At 35.5% G+C, this 20,055-nt stretch overlaps 4 protein-coding genes across 4 annotated transcripts; 2 read left to right on the plus strand and 2 right to left on the minus strand.

The window, feature by feature from the left end:
• The first annotated feature begins 3,019 nt into the window (after positions 1-3,019).
• LOC120132696 (syntaxin-112-like) lies at positions 3,020-3,940 on the plus strand. The gene has a single exon (XM_039149396.1). It carries the CDS (start codon positions 3,035-3,037, stop codon positions 3,938-3,940), a length of 906 nt encoding a protein of 301 aa, XP_039005327.1. The 5' UTR covers positions 3,020-3,034.
• Positions 3,941-5,089: 1,149 nt separating this feature from the next.
• LOC120132770 (tubby-like F-box protein 5) lies at positions 5,090-7,776 on the plus strand. The gene is made up of 5 exons (XM_039149463.1): positions 5,090-5,408; positions 5,503-5,892; positions 6,272-6,359; positions 6,665-6,794; positions 6,879-7,776. Exons 2-5 carry the CDS (start codon positions 5,530-5,532, stop codon positions 7,549-7,551), a joined length of 1,254 nt encoding a protein of 417 aa, XP_039005394.1. The 5' UTR covers positions 5,090-5,408; positions 5,503-5,529; the 3' UTR covers positions 7,552-7,776.
• A 1,645-nt stretch (positions 7,777-9,421) lies between these two features.
• Positions 9,422-12,519, minus strand: LOC120132537 (phosphatidylinositol transfer protein 3-like). Its single transcript, XM_039149281.1, has 6 exons — positions 12,433-12,519; positions 11,877-11,937; positions 11,311-11,487; positions 10,709-10,807; positions 10,389-10,634; positions 9,422-9,875 (listed from the first exon to the last, which is right to left on the minus strand). The coding sequence occupies exons 2-6, from the start codon at positions 11,931-11,933 to the stop codon at positions 9,627-9,629; spliced, it is 828 nt and encodes a 275-aa protein (XP_039005212.1). The 5' UTR covers positions 11,934-11,937; positions 12,433-12,519; the 3' UTR covers positions 9,422-9,626.
• A 1,728-nt stretch (positions 12,520-14,247) lies between these two features.
• Positions 14,248-17,100, minus strand: LOC120132722 (sulfite exporter TauE/SafE family protein 3-like). The gene is made up of 11 exons (XM_039149418.1): positions 16,778-17,100; positions 16,534-16,693; positions 16,222-16,422; positions 16,035-16,099; positions 15,919-15,955; positions 15,770-15,831; positions 15,537-15,674; positions 15,232-15,453; positions 14,778-14,871; positions 14,553-14,693; positions 14,248-14,475 (listed from the first exon to the last, which is right to left on the minus strand). Exons 1-11 carry the CDS (start codon positions 16,991-16,993, stop codon positions 14,393-14,395), a joined length of 1,419 nt encoding a protein of 472 aa, XP_039005349.1. The 5' UTR covers positions 16,994-17,100; the 3' UTR covers positions 14,248-14,392.
• Positions 17,101-20,055: the final 2,955 nt, after the last annotated feature.

The following is a 20,055-nucleotide window of genomic DNA, read 5'->3' on the forward strand; positions in this document are numbered from 1 at the left end:
GATCGAGTCAGATGTAGGATATAAATTTTTCGGGTCGACTCATGTTCGAGTGGAGGGTGCATATTTTCGGGTTAGATCAGGCCAGATGTAGGATATAAAATTTTCGGGTCGGATCGAGTTCAGGTGGAGGGTGCATATTTTTGGGTTGGGTTGACCAAAAACCTGACCCGTTACCATCCTTACTTCCAATATTAACGTGACAGTTCACAGTACTAACATAACGGTCTACTATATTAATGAGATAGTCCATAATGATTAATAACATTTAAAAAATACATATATAAATTAATTACTTAGTTTTCAAATAAACCATCTTAAAATGGCATGAAAATTAGTAGAAATAGAAGGCTTACATAAAGCTTATTTTGCTTTTGGTTTTTGTACTTTGAAGTTAAAACGGTAGCGTTTCGATCCAACAGCTATTGTGTGTGAAATAGAACCTTGAAATTCCCTAACTGCTGTACATTCCGTGATTCCCTTTAAAAACTCTCCCCATTCAAACCCCATAATCTGAATCTTACAGAAAGAAGAGAAGGGTTATTTGCATTTCAAGGGAGGCTTTGACACTTGACAACGCAACAACAACAACAAAATTTTATTCCCATATGTAATGGGATAAGGGGAAGGTAGTGTAGTAGGTTGCCCCCAACGCCAGGTTGAGAGCAACTTCCGTGGAAGACCTTCGACAGTCAAAAAATTAAAAATAAAGATAAAATGCAATGCATGTGTAAATAAATAAATAAATAAATAAATACATAGTTGAACAGTCTTCATATGCACTCTTCATATGCGAGTCTCTAATGGGAAGTAATCTCTGCGTAAAAATCTCTGCATATATACAGAAGACGTAAGACCCGACTAAATTTAAAAAGAGGTAACCCGAAGAGAATGATACACAGTAGTCAACGATAGCAAGCTACGAGACGGAATAAAGTCAGATGAGTTAACACATAAACTAAGGCAACACTACTACGCTACCCTAATTCTAAGCCTTCATAAATTCCAATGACAGGAACGTATATAAAGTATAAGTCATGAAAATTACTATAAAGACATTAAAAATAAGACAGAGAATGTTACACCTTATGGTTGTAACCCGTACTACTCGACTACCCTGGTCTTAAGTCTCCATACTTTCTTATCAGAGTTCATGTCCTCGGTAAGGGCTAAATCGTTCAAATCATATCTCAAGCAGTCTTCCCACTTCCGCCTTGGTCGTCCTCTCCTTCTGGCACCGTCGACTGTAATCGACTTTACCCTCCTGACCGCATCCGACGGTTGTCGCCTAAGGACATGTTCAAACCACCGTAGTCTTCCCTCCCTCAATTTTTCGGATACAAGCACCACCCCCAAGGACATCCTAATAGCAGAGTTTGGTATCATGTCCCACATAATCCTACCACATGCCCATCTAAGCATTCTCATTTTTGCGGCCTCCATCCTCCTTACGTGATCCTTCTTGATTGCCCAACATTCTGATCCATACATCAACGCTGGTCTTATTGACATTCTATAAAAATTTCCCTTAAGTTTTAGAAGCACCTTCTTGTCACACAAAACTCCAGTAGAAGCCCTCAACTTTAGCCATCCCGCCTTTATACGGTGCGTAATGTCATCATCTACACCCCCATCTTTATGTATCATAAACCCTAGGTACTTGAAACAATCCTTTGAGGGGAGAACATGTCCTTCTATGCTTACTTCTACATCTTCATCGTTTTGGTTCCCACTAAAGTTTAAACATAAATACTCTGTCTTTTCAATATTGATCCTTAGACCTTTTTCTTCCAAAACACTCTTCCAGATAGTCAGTCTACTTTTTTGTTTCAGCAACTAGGACAATGTCGTCAGCGAAAAGCATACACCATGAAACACCGTCTGGTGTCGCACAAAAGATGTCATCCATAATCAAGGCAAAGATGTAAGGGCTACGAGTCGACCCCTGGTGCAGTTCGATTTCCACCGGGAATACATCGGTGTTGCCAACTGTAGTCCTGACGTAAGTAGTAGATCTATAGTACATATCACAAATCGCCCGAATATAAGCAGTTGGGATCCGTCTCGTTTCCAAAGTCTTATAGATCGTATCGCGTGGAACGCTATCATACGCATTCTCAATGTCAATGAACGCCATGTGAAGATCTCTCTTTTTTCCCTACCTTGACAAAGCATCGCAAATAATTTTCCTAAGTTTTCTTGGAATCCCACTTCTAGGTTTTCTTCTTCACTTCACATTTTTCATGGGATTTTCCCTTAGGGGGTGTTTGGTTCAAGGATTGTGGGATTCCCATAGGATGAGAATCTCACATTCTCATGTTTGGTTGGCCGGGAATCTCATTCCCTATAATGTTTTACCAATAGTAGATTTTTTGGGGTATATTACTGGGAATGTCATTACCTCCCTTCCCTTAGGTATTGTAACATTACCGGCGTTTTGGACTAAAATGCATTTAAATTTTTATTTTTTTCAAAAATATCCTTCTTCTGTCATTGAATAATAAAAATTCTACGAATGTTAAATTACAAACTTATCCTTAAATTGTTTTAGATTTACAAAAAAAATCTATAATTAAAATTTTATATGAAGTTCAGGGGTTAAATTTTTTTTTACCCTTTCATTAAACATTTTTTATATTTTTTATTTTGTAAAAAAAAATTATATAAATATTATGAATTTAATTTTTTAAAGAAAATATATAAATATTTTACAATTTATAATATATACAAATATATAATAAGGACAATTTGGTCAAATATACATTCCAATAATATTTTATTCCTTTAACCAAACACGGTAATCTTACATTCATACTAAACCAACCAAACACAAAATACAACATTCCCAGTAATCTTATTCCCTGATAATCTTTTATTCCCACTGGTAATCTTACATTCCGTGAATCAAATTCACTCTTAGATATTTATCCAAACAAGGGCCGGTTTCTCGGTTCCCCGGAAAAAAAGGGTTTCACTTTCCGTTTCTTGATTGTTTGTTTTTTTTGCAGGAGGGTTTTACTGCATTGTTCTTGCAAAGATGAACGATCTAATGACGAAGTCTTTCTTAAGTTACGTGGAACTGAAGAAACAGGCACAGAGGGATTTGGAATCAGAAGTACCCGACGTTGAAAATGGCATCGGAAAAGGGAAACTCAACCCCATTGAAGAAATCAACCTTTCCCAGTTCTTCCAAGAAGTGGCCTCGATCAAGATGACAATGGAGGGGATCTCGAATCTCGTGTTTGATCTACAAACCCTAAATGAAGAAACGAAGTCCATTCACAGCGCCAAGGTCTTCCGAGGGTTACGAGACAGGATCGAAGCCGACACCGTTTCGATTCTTCGAAAAGCGAAGGTTGTAAAGGAAAAGCTCGAATTACTCGACAGATCTAATGCGAGCAACAGGAGACTATCTGATGCGTATAAGGAAGGGACGTATGTGGATCGAACCAGGGTTTCGGTAACAAACGGTTTGAGGGCTAATCTCAAGCAAATGATGAATGATTTTAATGCCTTGAGGGACAAGATTTTATCTGATCATAAAGAAGACCTCAGAAGAAGATACCACGACTGCACGGGAGAGTCGCCGGGAGACGACACGGTTACCCGCGGCGGCGAACACGTTCGGTCGTTGGCGGAGATATTCGAAATGGATTCGAGGAACAAGGAGAGGCATGAGGCCGTGGTGGATATTCAACGGAGTTTGGAGAGGCTGCATATGGTGTTCCTCGACATGGCTGTTCTGGTCGAGGCACAAGGGGGGAAGATGGATGACATTGAAGAAAACGTGGCCAGTGCCGTTGATTTTATCAGTGGAGGAACCGATCAACTTTACCACGCAAATCAAATGAAGAAGAAGAAGACGGCATGCGTTTACTGGGTTTGTGGTGTTCTTGTTCTAATTCTTCTTTTGGTTTGCATAGTTTCCATGTTTGCTTCTTGAGAAGCAGCCTTTTTGGGTGTTTTGATTCTGCCGCTTGACATTAATATCAGAATTGGAGTTTGCTCTTGAGAAATCCATTATTCTCTGTTCTCCCCCCTCCATGCATCAATTTGAGTTTAATTCAAATATAATTTTTATTCATGATAAAATAGATAATAAACTTGATGTAACAGTTGATTAATGACTTTTTCAAAGGTCTCGAATTCTTTTAACTTAACTCGTACTATTTTTCTTTAATTTTCATCAATAAAATAATAATATTTTTAATTAAAAAACTACATTGATAAAATATATATAAATAATTTTAAAAAAAAATTAATCAGAGATGTATAAAGTAATATATTTTCATGAGATTTTAAGGGAGTAAATAATTAAAAATATAAGAGTAAATTATACGTTTAATATCTAAATTATTAATTTTAATACTTAAACTTCTAAATTTTTAAAAGTATATATAACTTTTAGTTTTTATTTCGTTTTAGTACATCACAATTAAAAACTTAACGGATAATTAGTAAGTGACACATTTTTATGGGTCATTTATCACTCAACTATCTTCTCACTCTTATTTTGGTCACTAAAGTTTAATTTTTTTTAATTTAATTACTTAACTTTCAAATTAATCTTAATTTACTTTCAAATTTATTTTTTATTTTTAATTATACATTAATAATAATAAAAAATGTCATGTCACAAAAATTATTAATAAAATAAATTAAAGTGATTAAAATATGAGTAATTTGAAAGTTGAGTAGTTAAATTGAAAATTTTCCAACATTAATACCAAAATAGGAGTGAAAAGATAATTAAGTAATGAATGATGTAATTATCCATAGAAAATGTGGTGCAGTTAGAATTTTAAGGTGAGGCACTAAAATGAATAAAAATTAAATATTAGATATAATTTTAGAAAATCAAAAGTTTAAGTATTAAAATAAATTAAAATTAATATTTTAGATATTTTATAAAAATAATATTTATTATTATTATTAATTTAGAAATATTTTCTAAAAATAACAGTATATATGAGGGGGAGGGGGGGGGAACACTTTGGATCCCATTCAAGTGAAAGAGAGCTCTTGTAGAGTGTTAGTTTCCGCTTCTGATCCAGGGAGAAAGCCGGTGGTGGCCAGGAGGACTACACGTCGGCTTTGACGCTGGTTGTGGCGGTGGCACCGGCGTTAGAAACGACGTGACCGTCTTAGGATTCCCGCTAATAAAAAAGAGAAAAGGTTGGCACCTTTCTTAAATTACTGAAAACGTTTTTAATTATTTGTTTCACTCTGATCTGATCTTTTTCGTTGGTTCGTGGTGTTGATTGAACTGCGTGGGTCCCTAAGAGTGTGGGGAGTGCATCTGAGCTGGTTCATTTTTGGGTTGATTTGAACCGTTTGGCTTAAATTAGTTTCTTCCTTTTCGTTTCTTCTCACAATCTCGAGCTTTTAGCTTTTCTGGGTCGGCGATTCAGGTATAAAGAGATCCATTTTTTTGTACATTTAATATCATTCATGGTTGTTGATCTTTGGGTTTTGTTTCTTTAACGTATATGTTAATATTTGTAGTTGAATATTGAGAGATTGGATTCGGTAATGCTTATAAAGGATGTCACTCGAGAGTATTATGCTAGAATTAAAGGAAATGAAAGAGGGGATTGGGAACATATCAAAGGAGGTGAAAGCAAGATTCGGCGTAGTCTGACTCGATCTCATGTCGCTCCTGATCGAACACCGGCCGTATCTGAATCCGTAGACCAAAGCCCTTGGGCGAATCTGCCGCCCGAGTTGCTCTTGGATATCATCCAAAGGGTCGAACTGAGTGAGACAGCTTGGCCTGCTCGAGCAGTTGTCGTGTTTTGCGCAGCAGTTTGTAGGTCTTGGAGGGAGATTACAAAGGAGATTGTGAAAACTCCCGAGCAATGTGGAAGCCTCACATTCCCCATTTCGTTGAAGCAGGTTGTACTTTTTCTGTATTGGATTACATGTCATTTTGATCAATTGGCAATGAACTACTCTCGCTATATCGACGGTAGTAAGGTTTACATTGGCAAAAAGGCCAAAATCTTTGCAGTGATATATTGGTTGTATCCATCTTTGTCAATAACATAGTTGCCTTGCAATCTACATTTCTACAGTGTGACTTTTCTATCTTGAAACGAACACTGGCTCGTAATTGATGTATAATTTAAGTTGTTGAACGAACACGTGCCTATTAGATGGGTCTAAATTTTCGCACTCTGTCTGTCTTCATAAATAATGGGAGTGGCTATGTATCTATCATCTTATTCTTCCATTTAAAAGGTTGCTGATATATACTATTTTTGCACGTGAACAGCCCGGTCCTCGCGATTCCCCGATCCAATGCTATATTAGAAGGGACAGAGCAACTTCTACATATCACTTGTTCTATGGTCTGATGCCTTGTAAGTTAATTGTTCTGGTGTCCTTAGTTACTATTATTCATGAGATATTTAAGCTTAAGATGTGAATATCTGTTTTGATACAAAAACAGTATAACATTCCATTTCGGTTTTTCCTGTTCCCATACCAGACTTTATGCTCGGTTGAAGCTGGCTTTGACATAATCTGGGTTAACTAGCTTTGTAGTTCTCATAAATTATACTCATTATTCTAGCCAAATAATACAATATTCATTAGAGATACCACTTTTATGAAGCTTCCATATGTTTTGAGAACTATTCACTTGTGTCGCTTCTTTGATTTACAGCTGAGGGAAAGAATGATAAATTCCTGTTAGCAGCAAGGAAGGTCAGAAGGGCTACATGCACGGACTTCATTATATCTATGGCTGCTGATGAGTTTTCTAGGGCCGACCATACATATATTGGTAAACTAAGGCAAGTCTCACCGTTAGATTTCTTATCTTTGTCCGGTTATTCTCTTAATAATGTCTGTGATGACACATTCAAATTGCTTTGCAGGTCTAATTTTTTCGGTACCAAGTTCACGATATATGACAGTCAACCTACATGTGATTCAATAGTACCATCAACTACCCGATCGAGTCGAAGATTACATTCGAAGCAGGTGTCTCAAAAACTATCTTCATCCAACTACAACATAGGTACCATTACCTACGAGCTCAATGTTCTCCGAAAGCAGGGACCGAGGAGAATGTATTGCGTTTTGCACTCGGTTCCCGTGTCTGCTATTCAGGAAGGAGGCACCGCACCGACACCATTGGCATTCAGCCGATCCTTTGACGAACAACTTTCTTCCTTAACCAATTCGAAAGGTAAGGAACCAGTGGCAAACACCAGCTCCCGATCCCTCCCAGTCATGCCAATAGTTGCCGTGGACTCAGGAGAGCCACTAACCCTAAAGAACAAGGCTCCAAGATGGCATGAACAGTTACAGTGCTGGTGCCTTAACTTCAAGGGGCGTGTGACGGTGGCCTCTGTTAAGAATTTCCAGCTTGTTGCAGCTGCAGAGTCATCACATAACATATCACCCGAAGAGCAAGAGAAGGTAATCTTACAGTTTGGAAAAATCGGCAAAGACATCTTCTCCATGGATTATCGTTACCCTCTATCCACTGTCCAAGCTTTTGCAATCTGCCTAAGCAGCTTTGACACCAAACCGGCTTGTGAATGATCACTGCGGATCAGAGATCTATGTCATCGATGTTGCTATGGTTTATTATTAATCCTTCCTTGCTTTCAAGCCCTGGCAATCTACCAGGTCAGCTTTATTCCAAACAGGCCTGTGAATGATATATAGCATGTTGGTAAGAAGATACCCTTCTTTCTCCCTTGGAACGCTTCCTCTATTTTATTACTTGCATTTATGTGTTAATGGAAGCTTTTCTTGAGAGTCCTACTTGTTATATCTTTTTAAGCATGCATAAGCACAACCTTGGTAAACTTTAACCATAGACTGATAAATGTACAACACCATGTTACTTAGACTGAGTATCGGATACTGGTATGCATCGTAACTCCTGATGTTGGATATTGGGTGTGCCACACCTGAATATAAAACCAGAAATAATCCAAAGATGTAACTGACAAGAAACACTTCTTTATAAGAATTAGCTTCTTCCGGTTAGCCTTTCTATCTCGAATCCCAGTCAAGAACTGTTATCGGAAAAGTGAAGACTCTGACCGATGAAGCAATCTTCTATGCATTCATGTACTGAAAATGCACTTCACGTGTACCAATTTGTTACCAAAAGATCCATGATCAATATCACCTTTGAAGACCTTAAACTGGCTACTAGCTTTCTGACATACTAGTATGCATGCACACAGTTCAACTGATTAGTGCAAGAACCCCAAAGTCTATGATGCAAAGGAAGAACACTGAAAGATCCTCTTTTGGCTCCCTCGATCAGATTCACTTTGCTATTTATTACCATTTTTCCTGAACCATCTGTTCTTTTGTCCAAAATTCTCTGAGAAAGTTGTTCCCAAGCTTATGCTAGTAGATGTAGACTAGACAAAATTAGTGGATTTACTTTCATTAACTTTGACCCAAGGTTTTAACTTCACTGCTTGGTCGGATCATCTGTTCTTTGAATATAGAATCTGATTATTTAGGAAACAGAATGGCTATCTAGGCATCTTCTTTTGAAAATTCCAGTCATTAAGTAAATACAAATTAGCAGCCATCAAATGAGAACAATTCTATCAAGGTGAAAATTGGGAATCCAGCAGTGTTACTTTGGAAGGCAGGTGGTGATAAGGGTTCCAAATCTTTGTAAGATGAGGTAAAACAATGTAAGTGCATATTCGCTCTACATATACCTCAAGCCACCATCATTAGCCCCCCCAAACTACCCTTCTGTTATTCTTCAATGCCAACTCGCCAACATTAACTATTCATACTATGTAACAAAAAAATTAATTGCACCAAACATCCCAAACTATTTTTTTTTAATTAAGTCCACAAACTATCGATGTCATAACAATCAAGTCTTTCCATCAATTTAGTCACCGACTTGAATGTTAAATGCCAACTTAGATATGACATGGAACATATTTAAAACACGACGATCAAACTTTAAATATTATACTCCAATTGCGTGAACAACTTGTATCTTGAAAATAGAAATAAATAACCTATTAAATTTTAATTATGTAGTTGGGACCAGGGACCAGCTCTTTATTGTTGTTAGATTTTTTTTAAAAGTGTTGTGTGAAATAATCTGATCTTAGTAGTTTAGGTAAGTAGTAGTTTAGGATGTTACATAGTATGTGTTTACTTGATTTAAATTATTTGTGTTTATTTTTGGGTTTGGGACTGGTTCAGCGGTCGAAGTTGGAAAGGAATCGAGTTTAGAGTGATAATTCTTCAACAATATTTTTAATTATATGTACACTTTTATAATACTTCGAAAGTGTCGCTGTTTATATATTAACTTCAGGGCTTCTTTTTTTCCCATTGGTCATGTCATAAAAATTTATGTCACATAAAATATAGGCATAACCTCTAAAAACAATCTGAAAGATGAGAAACACTGAAGTAGTAGCATTTATGTAAGCATAAAACATGCTAATGGTTAGCATTGCGGAGAAAAAGAACAACCGACACTTATTCATCCCCTAAGCAAGGATGCTAATTTTGATGCTCATCTTGTACTTACTTAAATCTCAGACATTCCATTTCTAGACAATATGTGAGTTCTCTCAGTTCGCTCGCTGTGCAATGGGCGCCGACTCCAACACCACCTAATGTCCATTGCTGATTTGGTGGGGTTTCTCGTCAATTCCCCAGAATTTAGCTGTCGTTACATCATCTCGAGCCATCAATCGTGAGAACTCTTCATGGTCATACTTCAGGGTCGCATTTCCTCCGAATTCACTGGGGAGGTTCTCGACATCAAAGTAAGATTGCATGAGCTCTACGCTGTCTTTGTTTTTAGCGTAAACAAACTTCACCTTCTGAGCTGTTTTTGGATCCAGAAATAACCTGACAGCCTGTGGAAAATGCTCAAAGCAAAAAAAAAAATCAATCAAATATCTTTTAAGTGATATTTCATGTTAATGTAACAATCTAAGATTGAAATATTGCAGCTTCTTGGAGCTAAGTACACAGGTTTTATGCTAGTTTGCATTCCATACAAGATGAAAATAAAGGGTATAATCATTTACACATCATGGACAATACCTAGCCTCTACGTTGCTGACTTCATTTTCCTTCAAAATACCTGTATTCGACTAACTTGAGTGTTCATATCAGATAAGAGTATGTTTAACTACTTCTATGTATGTAGGGGGTCCTTGCAGGATTAATCTCTGTGCCCATGTCCGAATGTGTAACGCGTGGATCACGGATATAGATACTTCCATATCCAAATACAGGTAAGGGGATATTTACCCTCTAGGTTTGGAAATCCCCTTCCCGCCTGCCTATTTTCAGAAAGTAAATGGGCAGTCTTACAGAATGCTCAAATAGTACAAGAAACCAAATGGAAAGGCAGGAGATCAAACCTTGTAGAATGGTTCAAAAAACCTCGGTGGATTATACAAGAAAGCGATTGCCAGTCTCTCTGGATAGTGACTCTGAAGTATGTAAATGATATCCCGGGCAGTTCTGATGGGAACACTGGTGCTCAATGAAAAGCCGGTGAAGTCTATCAACCATGACATTTGTTCTTGGCCCTCGGAGAGATTAAGGATAGCATTTTCTATGAGATAAACCAAATGGCGGATATTATTTTCTGCTGATGTTGTATTCTGCCAAGAAATATAGGTGGAAAAATTAATAGAGTAAGATTGGTGACCCAGAACAAATGAAAACCAGTGCAAACCTGCATTCCAGGTCTCATTATAAGCACTGTTCTTCCTTGACGGTCATGGAAGTTCGCCCGGGAAACTTTTCCGGTCTCACCTTCATGTGCCACTTCATGCTGGAGAAGAAGATGCAGTGAGGCAAGTTTGAGAAACAAGAAATACGAGCATTTATCACCAAAAACTGTACTAGTTATAAAGTCATAATCATATGCAAAAACAAGAATGGAACATGTGATTCATGATAAGGTAGGAAAGAACTATAATCCAGTTTCATAATCATCAAATCTAACTGATCTAACAAAGTTTCAACTTGAACTAATTATATGAAGTTTCAAGTATTCAAATAGGCTTTGGAAACTCATCTGGCACTAACAAGATATAGATTGATCACTGTATGTTGCTCCAACTATTTATTTTTGTGGAGTATCCATATTCAAATATAAGTATAGGATATAATAATCCAAAGACTCAAGATACATGAAAAACTTGAAAAAAGAACATATCCATGTCGAGTACATGCACCTATCCCACACCAGCAGCCAAGTTTGACTAACACGCGCGCGCGCGCACACACATATAAGCATTACTACCATAAAGAGGCAGGAATCATCAAACATACCCAACGGATTTCTTCTGGCTTATACGTCAAACGCCACTTTAACGTCTCTTCCAACATTTTCATTGCCTTAGAAACATTCCAATTCCGAGCTTCTAAATATCTCCTGAGGCATGCATCGGTACAGTACATTGAACTGCGCCCAGACAGGGGCCCTATTGCAGTCCTGAGTTCACTGACCTGCATATCAGCCAAGTATTCAGAGTTTACTTACAATTGCAACCGGACAATTTATGTTAAATTACAAATATTCCATCTTGACACTACAAATTGACACCTATGTTATTCAAGCATCCGGTGTGCTTTAGATGCAAACTGTGCCTAACACAGATATATTTGTATTAAGGAACGTGTCGAATACCGGTTTCAAACACAAATACTACAAGAAAAATGAATTAAACTTATTCTAGTGATCAAGTCCATATAAAAAAAACTCAGAATATTTTTAGTCACTAATTTAGCGCCTCCCCTATTTACAACATCTAGAGATCAAATCCACAAAATTTGACCAGAATTAATTAAATTTATTCTACTTAAAAATCAGTTATATATATGAATGAAAAAATTACCTTAGCATCTCGTTGCTCAGAATCGTCCTTCTGTGTATGCTTTCTACGAAGAAACATTTCACTGCAAATTAAATCGATCAAAAATTAAACCCAAATTTACCGTTCAAAAGATGAAAATAAAATAATTGTTCTAATTTGATTATTAATAGCACAAACTTAACAGCAGCCATTAAGTTTGAATTCCTTACCTAACAAGAAATTAATATACATCGATCATCTTACATGAAAATTCGGAAAGCAACGCGGAGGAAAGAACTCATAAAAGGCGTTTGACATTTCAAGCATTCATTGAACGACTGACAGAGGTCAGAGCTCTTAAAGATCCATCAATTTTGAAAACAGATCTATCTCTACGTTCACTTTCAAAAAGAAAAGAAAGGAAACAGAGTATTTTCTTCAAATCTAATAAACACGAAAACTAGAAACAAAATTGTGCAGGAAAACTCAAAACGAAGATGAATCGGTCGATGCATATAGATCTACTTCACAACTCAACAACACTAGAAGTATTGACGAAGAAGAAATGTTAAAATAAGAAGAAATAGAAAGGAAATACCTGATTAAGCAAAAACCAGATGAAAATCGAAACTATCAGAGGCAATGAGAATATCGAAAGTTTGAGCTGAATATTTTTCCTTTATTAATGGTGGGAAAGCAAGAAGAACCGGAGAATAGTTTTTAGTTTTATTCTAGTAAAGTACGTCATCATAGGTAAGTAAACTATGCTTAAAGGATCATTTTGGTCACTGAAGTTTTAAAAGTTATAAAACAGTCAATAAATTAATCAAATTATTACAAAATGATCAGTTTAATACTATAATAATTGAAAAGTTAAGATTAATTTAGGTACTATTTTTTAAAATTTCAATAAAAATTAGGGATCATTTCTTAATATTTTGATAATTTAATAATTATTCTGTAACTTTTAAAAATTCAATAACCAAAACAATCTTTTAACATGGTTCAGTGACCTCTCTATTATATTTTCCCTTCATTTTATTAGCTAAGCACACAAAGCGTGGGATGGCAAGTTTGTTTTTTATATTGTTCTTTTAAGGCAAAGTCAATTCAACTTCACCTAAATTAATAATCAATTTTAACTAATTTAAACGTGATACGTATCTGCTTTAAATGCATTCAAACATAATTATTTTTTATTTAAAAAATTAAGAATTAATAAGATGATTTATTAGATCGGAGATAAATTGAGGGAGGGTTGAAATGCAATCTCACTCATAATTAATTCTTTGTATAATTTAAGTATTTTGTTTTTTTTTTCTATTGATAATTTAATTTTTAATTTTTAAAATTTTATAATTTTATACCTTAAAATTTTAAGATAAAATACACTAATGGTCTCCTAACTATGAAATATTATTTTATTAAGTCTCTCAATTAAAAGTAGTAAAATGATCCTCTGACTATATAGTGTTGCTTTATTAAGTCTATCAGTTATCAAAAGTTACAAAACGATCAATCGACTATTAATTATGTTCCAAACCAGTCATTTTCTGTTAAAAAATTGATGGTATTCTGAGTTGAACATTAAATTATTGATTGTGATATGATAAAACTTGATCCTAGAATCTCAAACGACTATCAAATCTCAGTCATCATGTTAACGTCCGGCTTAGACAATCGTTGTTTTTTAAGGGAAAATGACGAGTTTGGAACATAATGAATAGTCTAGTGACCATTTTATAACTTTTAATAGTAGATAGACTCAACAAAACAACACACTAAATTCGAAAAGACTATTTTGTAACTTTTAATAGTCCATGAACTTAATGAAACAACACCCTATAGACGAACGACCATTTGTGTACTTTACCCAAATTTTCAATATACCATCTTAAATTTACATTCTGTAATATACAATTATACAATTGTCCCAATAATATTAGAACAATATATTTTGGTCATATTATTGAGTAAGGATGAATATTAATTGATTGCAAAAGAATTTTTTTTTCTTTTTTCCATACATTGGATAAGAGGATGAATGATGAATAGGCTACATTCGCCTATTACAATTTATCGGCACGTAAAAGTTTATTTTGGGATTTATAGCATTCTCTACAGTAACTTGAAATTCTTTCTGAAACTCATCATGTCGAGACGACGAATTTTAAAAAAATATTTTTATTTAAATATTTTATCTTGATGTGATAAATTTTAATAAAAATATTTATATTTTATTAGAATTCGTCATCTAACGAATTTGGATAAAAATAATTTCTTGTTAAAATTCGTCACCTCGACATGATGAGTTCCAACATCATTGTAACAATTGTCAAATTCTCTGAAATAAATGTCGGATGCCCTAATGAGCTAAATAAAAAAATCCGCTTCCCCTGATGAGCTAAAAAAACATGATGAATATCCACCGATATACAAGCAAAACCCAAATCTTAAATTGAAAACAATCGACAAATAGTTGGCTTTGAAGGCCTCAAACTTCAATTCAATCTGCTTGTTCTCTGCTTCATCTGTAATAACTTGGGGAAAAAATGAAGTCAAGAGATCTTGCAAAGGTTTTCAAATCCCATATACTCTTCATCTGCCAGTTTTTGAACCATATCAGCAATGCCAACTCCACCTGCCAACATTCACCAAAATATATGGTTCAGCTCAGCAGCTTCATATGATTGAAGCAAAGGAAAGCATTGTATTTACCCAAACTGATTGCACTGATAAAGATGGTCAATGCTAGTACGAAGATGATTATTGATGCTCGTCCGAAGACCGTGATGATTTTTCGGACTACATGCTGGCCGGTGAAGGCTGCAATGGTGGCTACCAGGACGAAATAAGCAGCTGCAGGGTAAACAAGGAGTTAACCACACTCTATAAGGCCGATGAAGCCTAATGGTGACCTTTTTTAGTGCCATCGTTGCTTACCGTATGGGATAGGGAAACGATTGAGAAGATAATATTGTACGACCGACATCGAGGCCGAGAATGCCATTGAAAATGTCGAAGTTGCACTAGCTACCTGCACAATTGCATGGTAACATCATCAATACAGGTTGCATTTTATCTCTTTAGATGTAAACCTTGAATCAGAGCTTGAACATGAATCCTTTTTCAGCTTCTGACCCCGATGTATGCTTATATTGTAGGTATTATCATCTTCGAGCACATAATGATTCCTCAAAGATCTACCTTCTGCAGGTGTGTCACTTATAGTTCGAACCAATGATCTCTCATAAGGTCATATGTGAGAGGCTCCTTGTTCGAACCAAGTAGGCACATTGCAGTTAACAAAGCCTCAAGAGACCAGTGAATGTCCACAGAGAACAAAACCTTCGACGTAAACATTCGAGAAAGCAGTGACTATATTCCGATACTATACCTGAGGGGGAATTCCGAGTTCGAGGAAAAGAGGACCCAAGATGAAGCCACCTCCTAATCCAAGCAGACCACCAACCACACCAGCAATTATGCCACAAGAACAGTAAAAAAGAAGCTGATATATCTTCCAATTGGTCACTTCCTTTCCTTTTGATGCAATCACCCTTCTCCCTTTGTATAAGCATATGGCTTCAAAGACTGTCACAGAGGCAGCAATAGGTATCTATAGGGGAAAAAAAACAAAGATAAACATAATAAACTCTAAATTCTCTGTTCTGTAAATATGTACATTTCAAGATTTTCTACCTGCAAGGAGTTCACAATCCAATACATGACTGAGCAAGTCTGAAGATATTCCTTAATAATCTGAACGACGAGAAAACCGATCCATACGTAAACGAGCAGCGATAACTCTTTCCAGTATATGTTTTGCACCAGGGGAACCTGAATCGAGTGATCGACAACGACAACAGCTGATTATAACAAAGAATATAAAAGACTGTCGTTTTAAGAAAACTGAAAATGTTATTAAAACTCACGTCATCATATCGCATGGTGTTTGGGCCACTAGGTAACAGTTTATAACCTTGAACAGCTCCATCTGCAACACTCAAAGTTTTAGCACAAGCCATTTGCAACATTTCACCTACGCATGAAAAGCTAATTTGGAGATCAATAACACACTCACCGGCTTTCGACTGCTCGGCTTCTAACCTTGCAGCTTCCTGTAAATAGAATCTCAAAACCCTCATTAAGAATCCATTCCACGGAAATACTTAGAGAGAAACAAGTTGAAAAATCTACCTTTTTCATCACTGTCTCTTTCTTCCATGTTTCTACACCTTTGATTAAGGCTTTAGTTGAAGTACCTGGCAATGGCATCATTTATATCAGAAAAAAAAGAACTGTCATAGTTCATGGTTACCTATGTTACCCGTACAATGTTATTTTTTTTTATAAAAAATGAAGAGTCCGAGTAACATAATATTACCGATAAAGAGGATGATAAGCAAAAGCGTAACCATCCAATCGGCAAACAGGATATTGAGGGTAACTCCAATGCTGATTCCAAGCATAAGCATAGGCTGGAAGAGCAATGCCAAGTCATAATCTATGAGGGGCATTTCCAGTGTTGGGTGCCTAAGTCTCAGGTTATAGTATACTGTTGATCCAGCGGCACCCATGATCATACCTGCAGTCTCCAGCAAAGAAGTATATATATTTGTTCGAGTTTCGTTGTGTCGAAGTTTAGAATACGACTGTGACATAACGTTGCGATCGATATCTAGAAAAAGAAACTCACACTTGGAAATGGCAGTGGAAGACTTGGGGTCAAAGCCTATGATTAGAGTGAGCATTGGAACAAAAAATCCACCACCACCAACACCTCCAACGCTACCCAAAGCTGCACCAAGGAATCCAACGATTGTTCCGATAACTATTTTCCAACCAAACTCCATCTCCTGTTGAATCAACAATTGAGTTCAATTATCAAAACTAAACAAACTTGAATGATGTTCAAGAAGGTTCACTGGCAGGTAACTTACCGGCCAGATGGGTTCATAGGCCGCCTTGCTACCTTGCCATAGGAAGCTGACAACTCTATGTAGAAGGCTTTGTGTTTTTTCTTTGAAAACTTGGTGATTTGTTTTGTCTTTCAATGTTCTTTCAGCAATCCCAGCATTGGTCATCATGACAAGAACTAGAAAGATTGCCCATGCTACCATTGCCAAGCCTCTCCGGTTCACTTGAAATCCAGCCATTTCGGCTACTGCTTATGAACTATTATCAGAGAGGGAGTCAAATGAAAAACTTTTTTCTGGGTAAAAGTTTTCTTATTTATCTTCTAATTCATCTCCCCTTGATATACAGCAGAATACAAAACGGAGAAAAGTAGAAAATTTGATGAAACATTGAGTTTCACTCCTATAGTACCTCCCTGGTGTCTGCATTTATAAAACACTCTCTCACAAGAGGTGAGTATACATACGGATACGTCTTTGTCACGTATTCGTATCAGAATCGAGTTGTCCACACTATTGTGGTGAACAGAGGAAGGTAAACGATGAAGCTGAGACAGAAAAGGGTTGAAGGAAGCTTCCCCAGAAACAGCATTTTGTTGAAGTTACATTAAAAGAACAGATTTAGCATTGATTTAAGGCAAAAGCCTTATGAAGCTTCATAGTTGCTTCAACGTTGAATCCAAGTTTGGCTTCTTCTTTGTCTTTTTGGAACTTTCTGGCTTTTGTTTTGGACCAGAAAGAGAGGTTCAACAAGACATGAGAGGGTTTTTTGTTCCATTGTCATTGAATGCAACTTTCTCTTACAAGTTTGAAACATTTTTCCGACCTGTTGAGATTATAGGAGAGATGGTTGAGATCGTCGACGGACCACCGGAGTTGACCATTATCCGATTTTGGGCGATATTGGCAGTTGATGTAAACGCTAGAACAATAATTAATATCATAACAGTAGAAACAAAAATAGCTAGGTTTACATAAAACTAACGTTCGTTAAAGCTCGAGAAACAATCAGGACATCCGAGTTTCTTTTAGTAGAAATACGACAGTTAGTGGATCTAATTTAATGCCACGACATTATAGCAACAGACTGGGAGCAGATGCCCCAAGACTCGATGGAGTAAGTCGGTGAGTGTATGTTCCGATATAGAATTTCGGATCTCATCCAGGAGTATCCGATGATGCTTCGATAGTGTTAGAGATGTGTGTGAGCTCCGAGATATATAATCCCTCAATCACTCCATGATGTGAGTCACAGATTAACAGTCTAGTAGTTGTATACTCATACTTATGCCACTTGTCATTTCATGTGGTGAATGCATATAGTATAGTACAGATTTTAGTGAGGCACTGAGCTCGTAAGCTTAACTTTCAGAATGTGTTTCCGTGCGCAGGTTCTTAGGGACATATTGTGAGAAGCTATCGTCATCAGATATTTTAGTGCAACAGAGCAAATTTTCAGACCCCTCAGAATACGCCTTGAGTCATCTTTAGAGGGTATGTACTGTTATAGACTTTGTTATGTATTCAGTCATAACTCTTTTAAAACTCAATATTTTGTATTATTTTACGGATGTATTTTAGGAGTTTTCCATTATTTGTAAATCCAGTTTATTATTATATTTTTATATTACATTATGTTTAAAGTTAAGAGATTTACAAACAGTTTTAAAAGAAAATTTTGGGTCACTATTTTTGTAGTCTCGTATAAATATTATAATCCATGAATCTTCGGGTTTAACTGAATTAAGGTGTTACAAAAGTTTTCAAAGTTTTATTGTTATTTCGAAATTTATGTGTTTCCTTTATATATATTAAAAATTTTATATAATTTTTTTAAAATTATCAAATTGTGGCACATGTCACTTAATAGAGAAAATTAACACCGTTGACGGTTCAGACATCTAAATTGGTAACTTTTGTAACGTTAAGCACCGGAATTATTCAAAAAATATTTTAGACACTTATTCATGTGAAAAGCGTTATAATTTGTGTACTTATTTTATAATTAATTCTTTTTATAATCTTTTGAAGGTGAGTTACTTTACCGCATGGTTTTCTAAATTAAAGTTTTTTCCTCATGAATAGAAAATTTTAAAGTGTCTTAATTTGGGTTAGATTAAATTAAGTATTTTTTATTTATTTAAATTGGAGTAGAATTGATGTAAAGATTTCTTTTGTGAGTAATTTAGAAAAGTAATTCTTACATTGACTAATTATTCATCCGCTTTTGGTAGAGAAAAGGATATGGAGCTATAGTGCTTGTAGACAAATTAAGAAGCAGGTCGACCTTCCATGATAATTTAATATTATGTTTTTAATGCACAGTTAGTCTTTATTGTAGGTAAATGTTATAACTTTACATCGAAAAAGTATACAGCGCACGTTACGTACTGTAACATATTGTTAAAATAACGTATCGAAATATATAGTAAGTAGATTTATTTTTATTGTGTAAATATTAAAAAGTATAACTTTAAAAAATTATAATAAAAATATACTTTTTTTATTAAAACTAATAATTAATTTAAGTTATTTAGTTATATTAGAATTAGGTTTATTATATTATAAAAGTTGGAACCACCTTCATCAAAGGTCACCACCGCCAGTGGCTATGTTTCTCGCAGGAAACCATTGCCTCAAGTTTCAGCAGTGCTTTTGCCCTTTTTTTGACCGCCGGTGACCATAGCAGAGTTTCGCGTCGCCCAGCAGTCACCGTATCGAAGGAGATCGTCGGCAGCCCGCCGTCCTTTTTTTTTCTTTTCCGTTCTCGTGTAAGTCCGTGGTTAAGTCTCCATCCTCTTCTCTGTTTTGCACTAGATTAGGCTGAATTTTTTAACGGTAAAATTACATTAAAAACTCCCTTTATTTGTGATCGAAGGGTTAAATTGCGTGAAACCCCCATAGTTTTCAGCGTTTATAATTTCGTCTGTTTTAATATACATGGTTAAATTACATGAATCCTCCCGTACTTTTGATTTAATTTAAATGGAGAAATTGCATACAAACCCTAAAACTTTTCCATATTTATATTTTAGACTTCTAAGTTTTAAATCTTCTATAATCTGTGCTTTTTTTATTTTGATAATTAATTTCGAATTTACTCTTTGATTTTAATTAACAATGTTTTTTATAATTTACTTTATTCATCAATTTTTATTAGCACTAATTTCATAGCATTTGATATTAATTGTTATCATTCATCTTAACAATTTTATACTTAATTTTACTTCATATTAATTGTGATTATTTGAATCAATATAATATTAATTTTGATACGAAATTTTGGTATTGATCATTAATTT

Source organism: Hibiscus syriacus, unplaced genomic scaffold (genome assembly GCF_006381635.1).
Source record: "Hibiscus syriacus cultivar Baekdansim isolate YM2019G1 unplaced genomic scaffold, ASM638163v2 tig00110569_pilon, whole genome shotgun sequence".
Classification (NCBI taxonomy): Eukaryota; Viridiplantae; Streptophyta; class Magnoliopsida; order Malvales; family Malvaceae; genus Hibiscus; species Hibiscus syriacus.

Coding starts and splice junctions, on each gene's coding strand:
- LOC120132537 (XM_039149281.1), bottom strand. CDS start 11,933: ATGTTTCTTCGTAGAAAGCATACACAGAAGGACGATTCTGAGCAACGA. Junction 10,808..11,310: donor AGCCAGAAGAAATCCGTTGG/GTATGTTTGATG, acceptor CTTCTTCTCCAG/CATGAAGTGGCACATGAAGG. Junction 10,635..10,708: donor TAATGAGACCTGGAATGCAG/GTTTGCACTGGT, acceptor ATTTCTTGGCAG/AATACAACATCAGCAGAAAA.
- LOC120132722 (XM_039149418.1), bottom strand. CDS start 16,993: ATGGCTGGATTTCAAGTGAACCGGAGAGGCTTGGCAATGGTAGCATGG. Junction 16,423..16,533: donor TTCCACTGCCATTTCCAAGT/GTGAGTTTCTTT, acceptor TGGAGACTGCAG/GTATGATCATGGGTGCCGCT. Junction 14,872..15,231: donor AACTCGGAATTCCCCCTCAG/GTATAGTATCGG, acceptor GCAATTGTGCAG/GTAGCTAGTGCAACTTCGAC.
- LOC120132770 (XM_039149463.1), top strand. CDS start 5,530: ATGCTTATAAAGGATGTCACTCGAGAGTATTATGCTAGAATTAAAGGA. Junction 6,360..6,664: donor GTTCTATGGTCTGATGCCTT/GTAAGTTAATTG, acceptor TTTGATTTACAG/CTGAGGGAAAGAATGATAAA. Junction 6,795..6,878: donor ACATATATTGGTAAACTAAG/GCAAGTCTCACC, acceptor ATTGCTTTGCAG/GTCTAATTTTTTCGGTACCA.
- LOC120132696 (XM_039149396.1), top strand. CDS start 3,035: ATGAACGATCTAATGACGAAGTCTTTCTTAAGTTACGTGGAACTGAAG.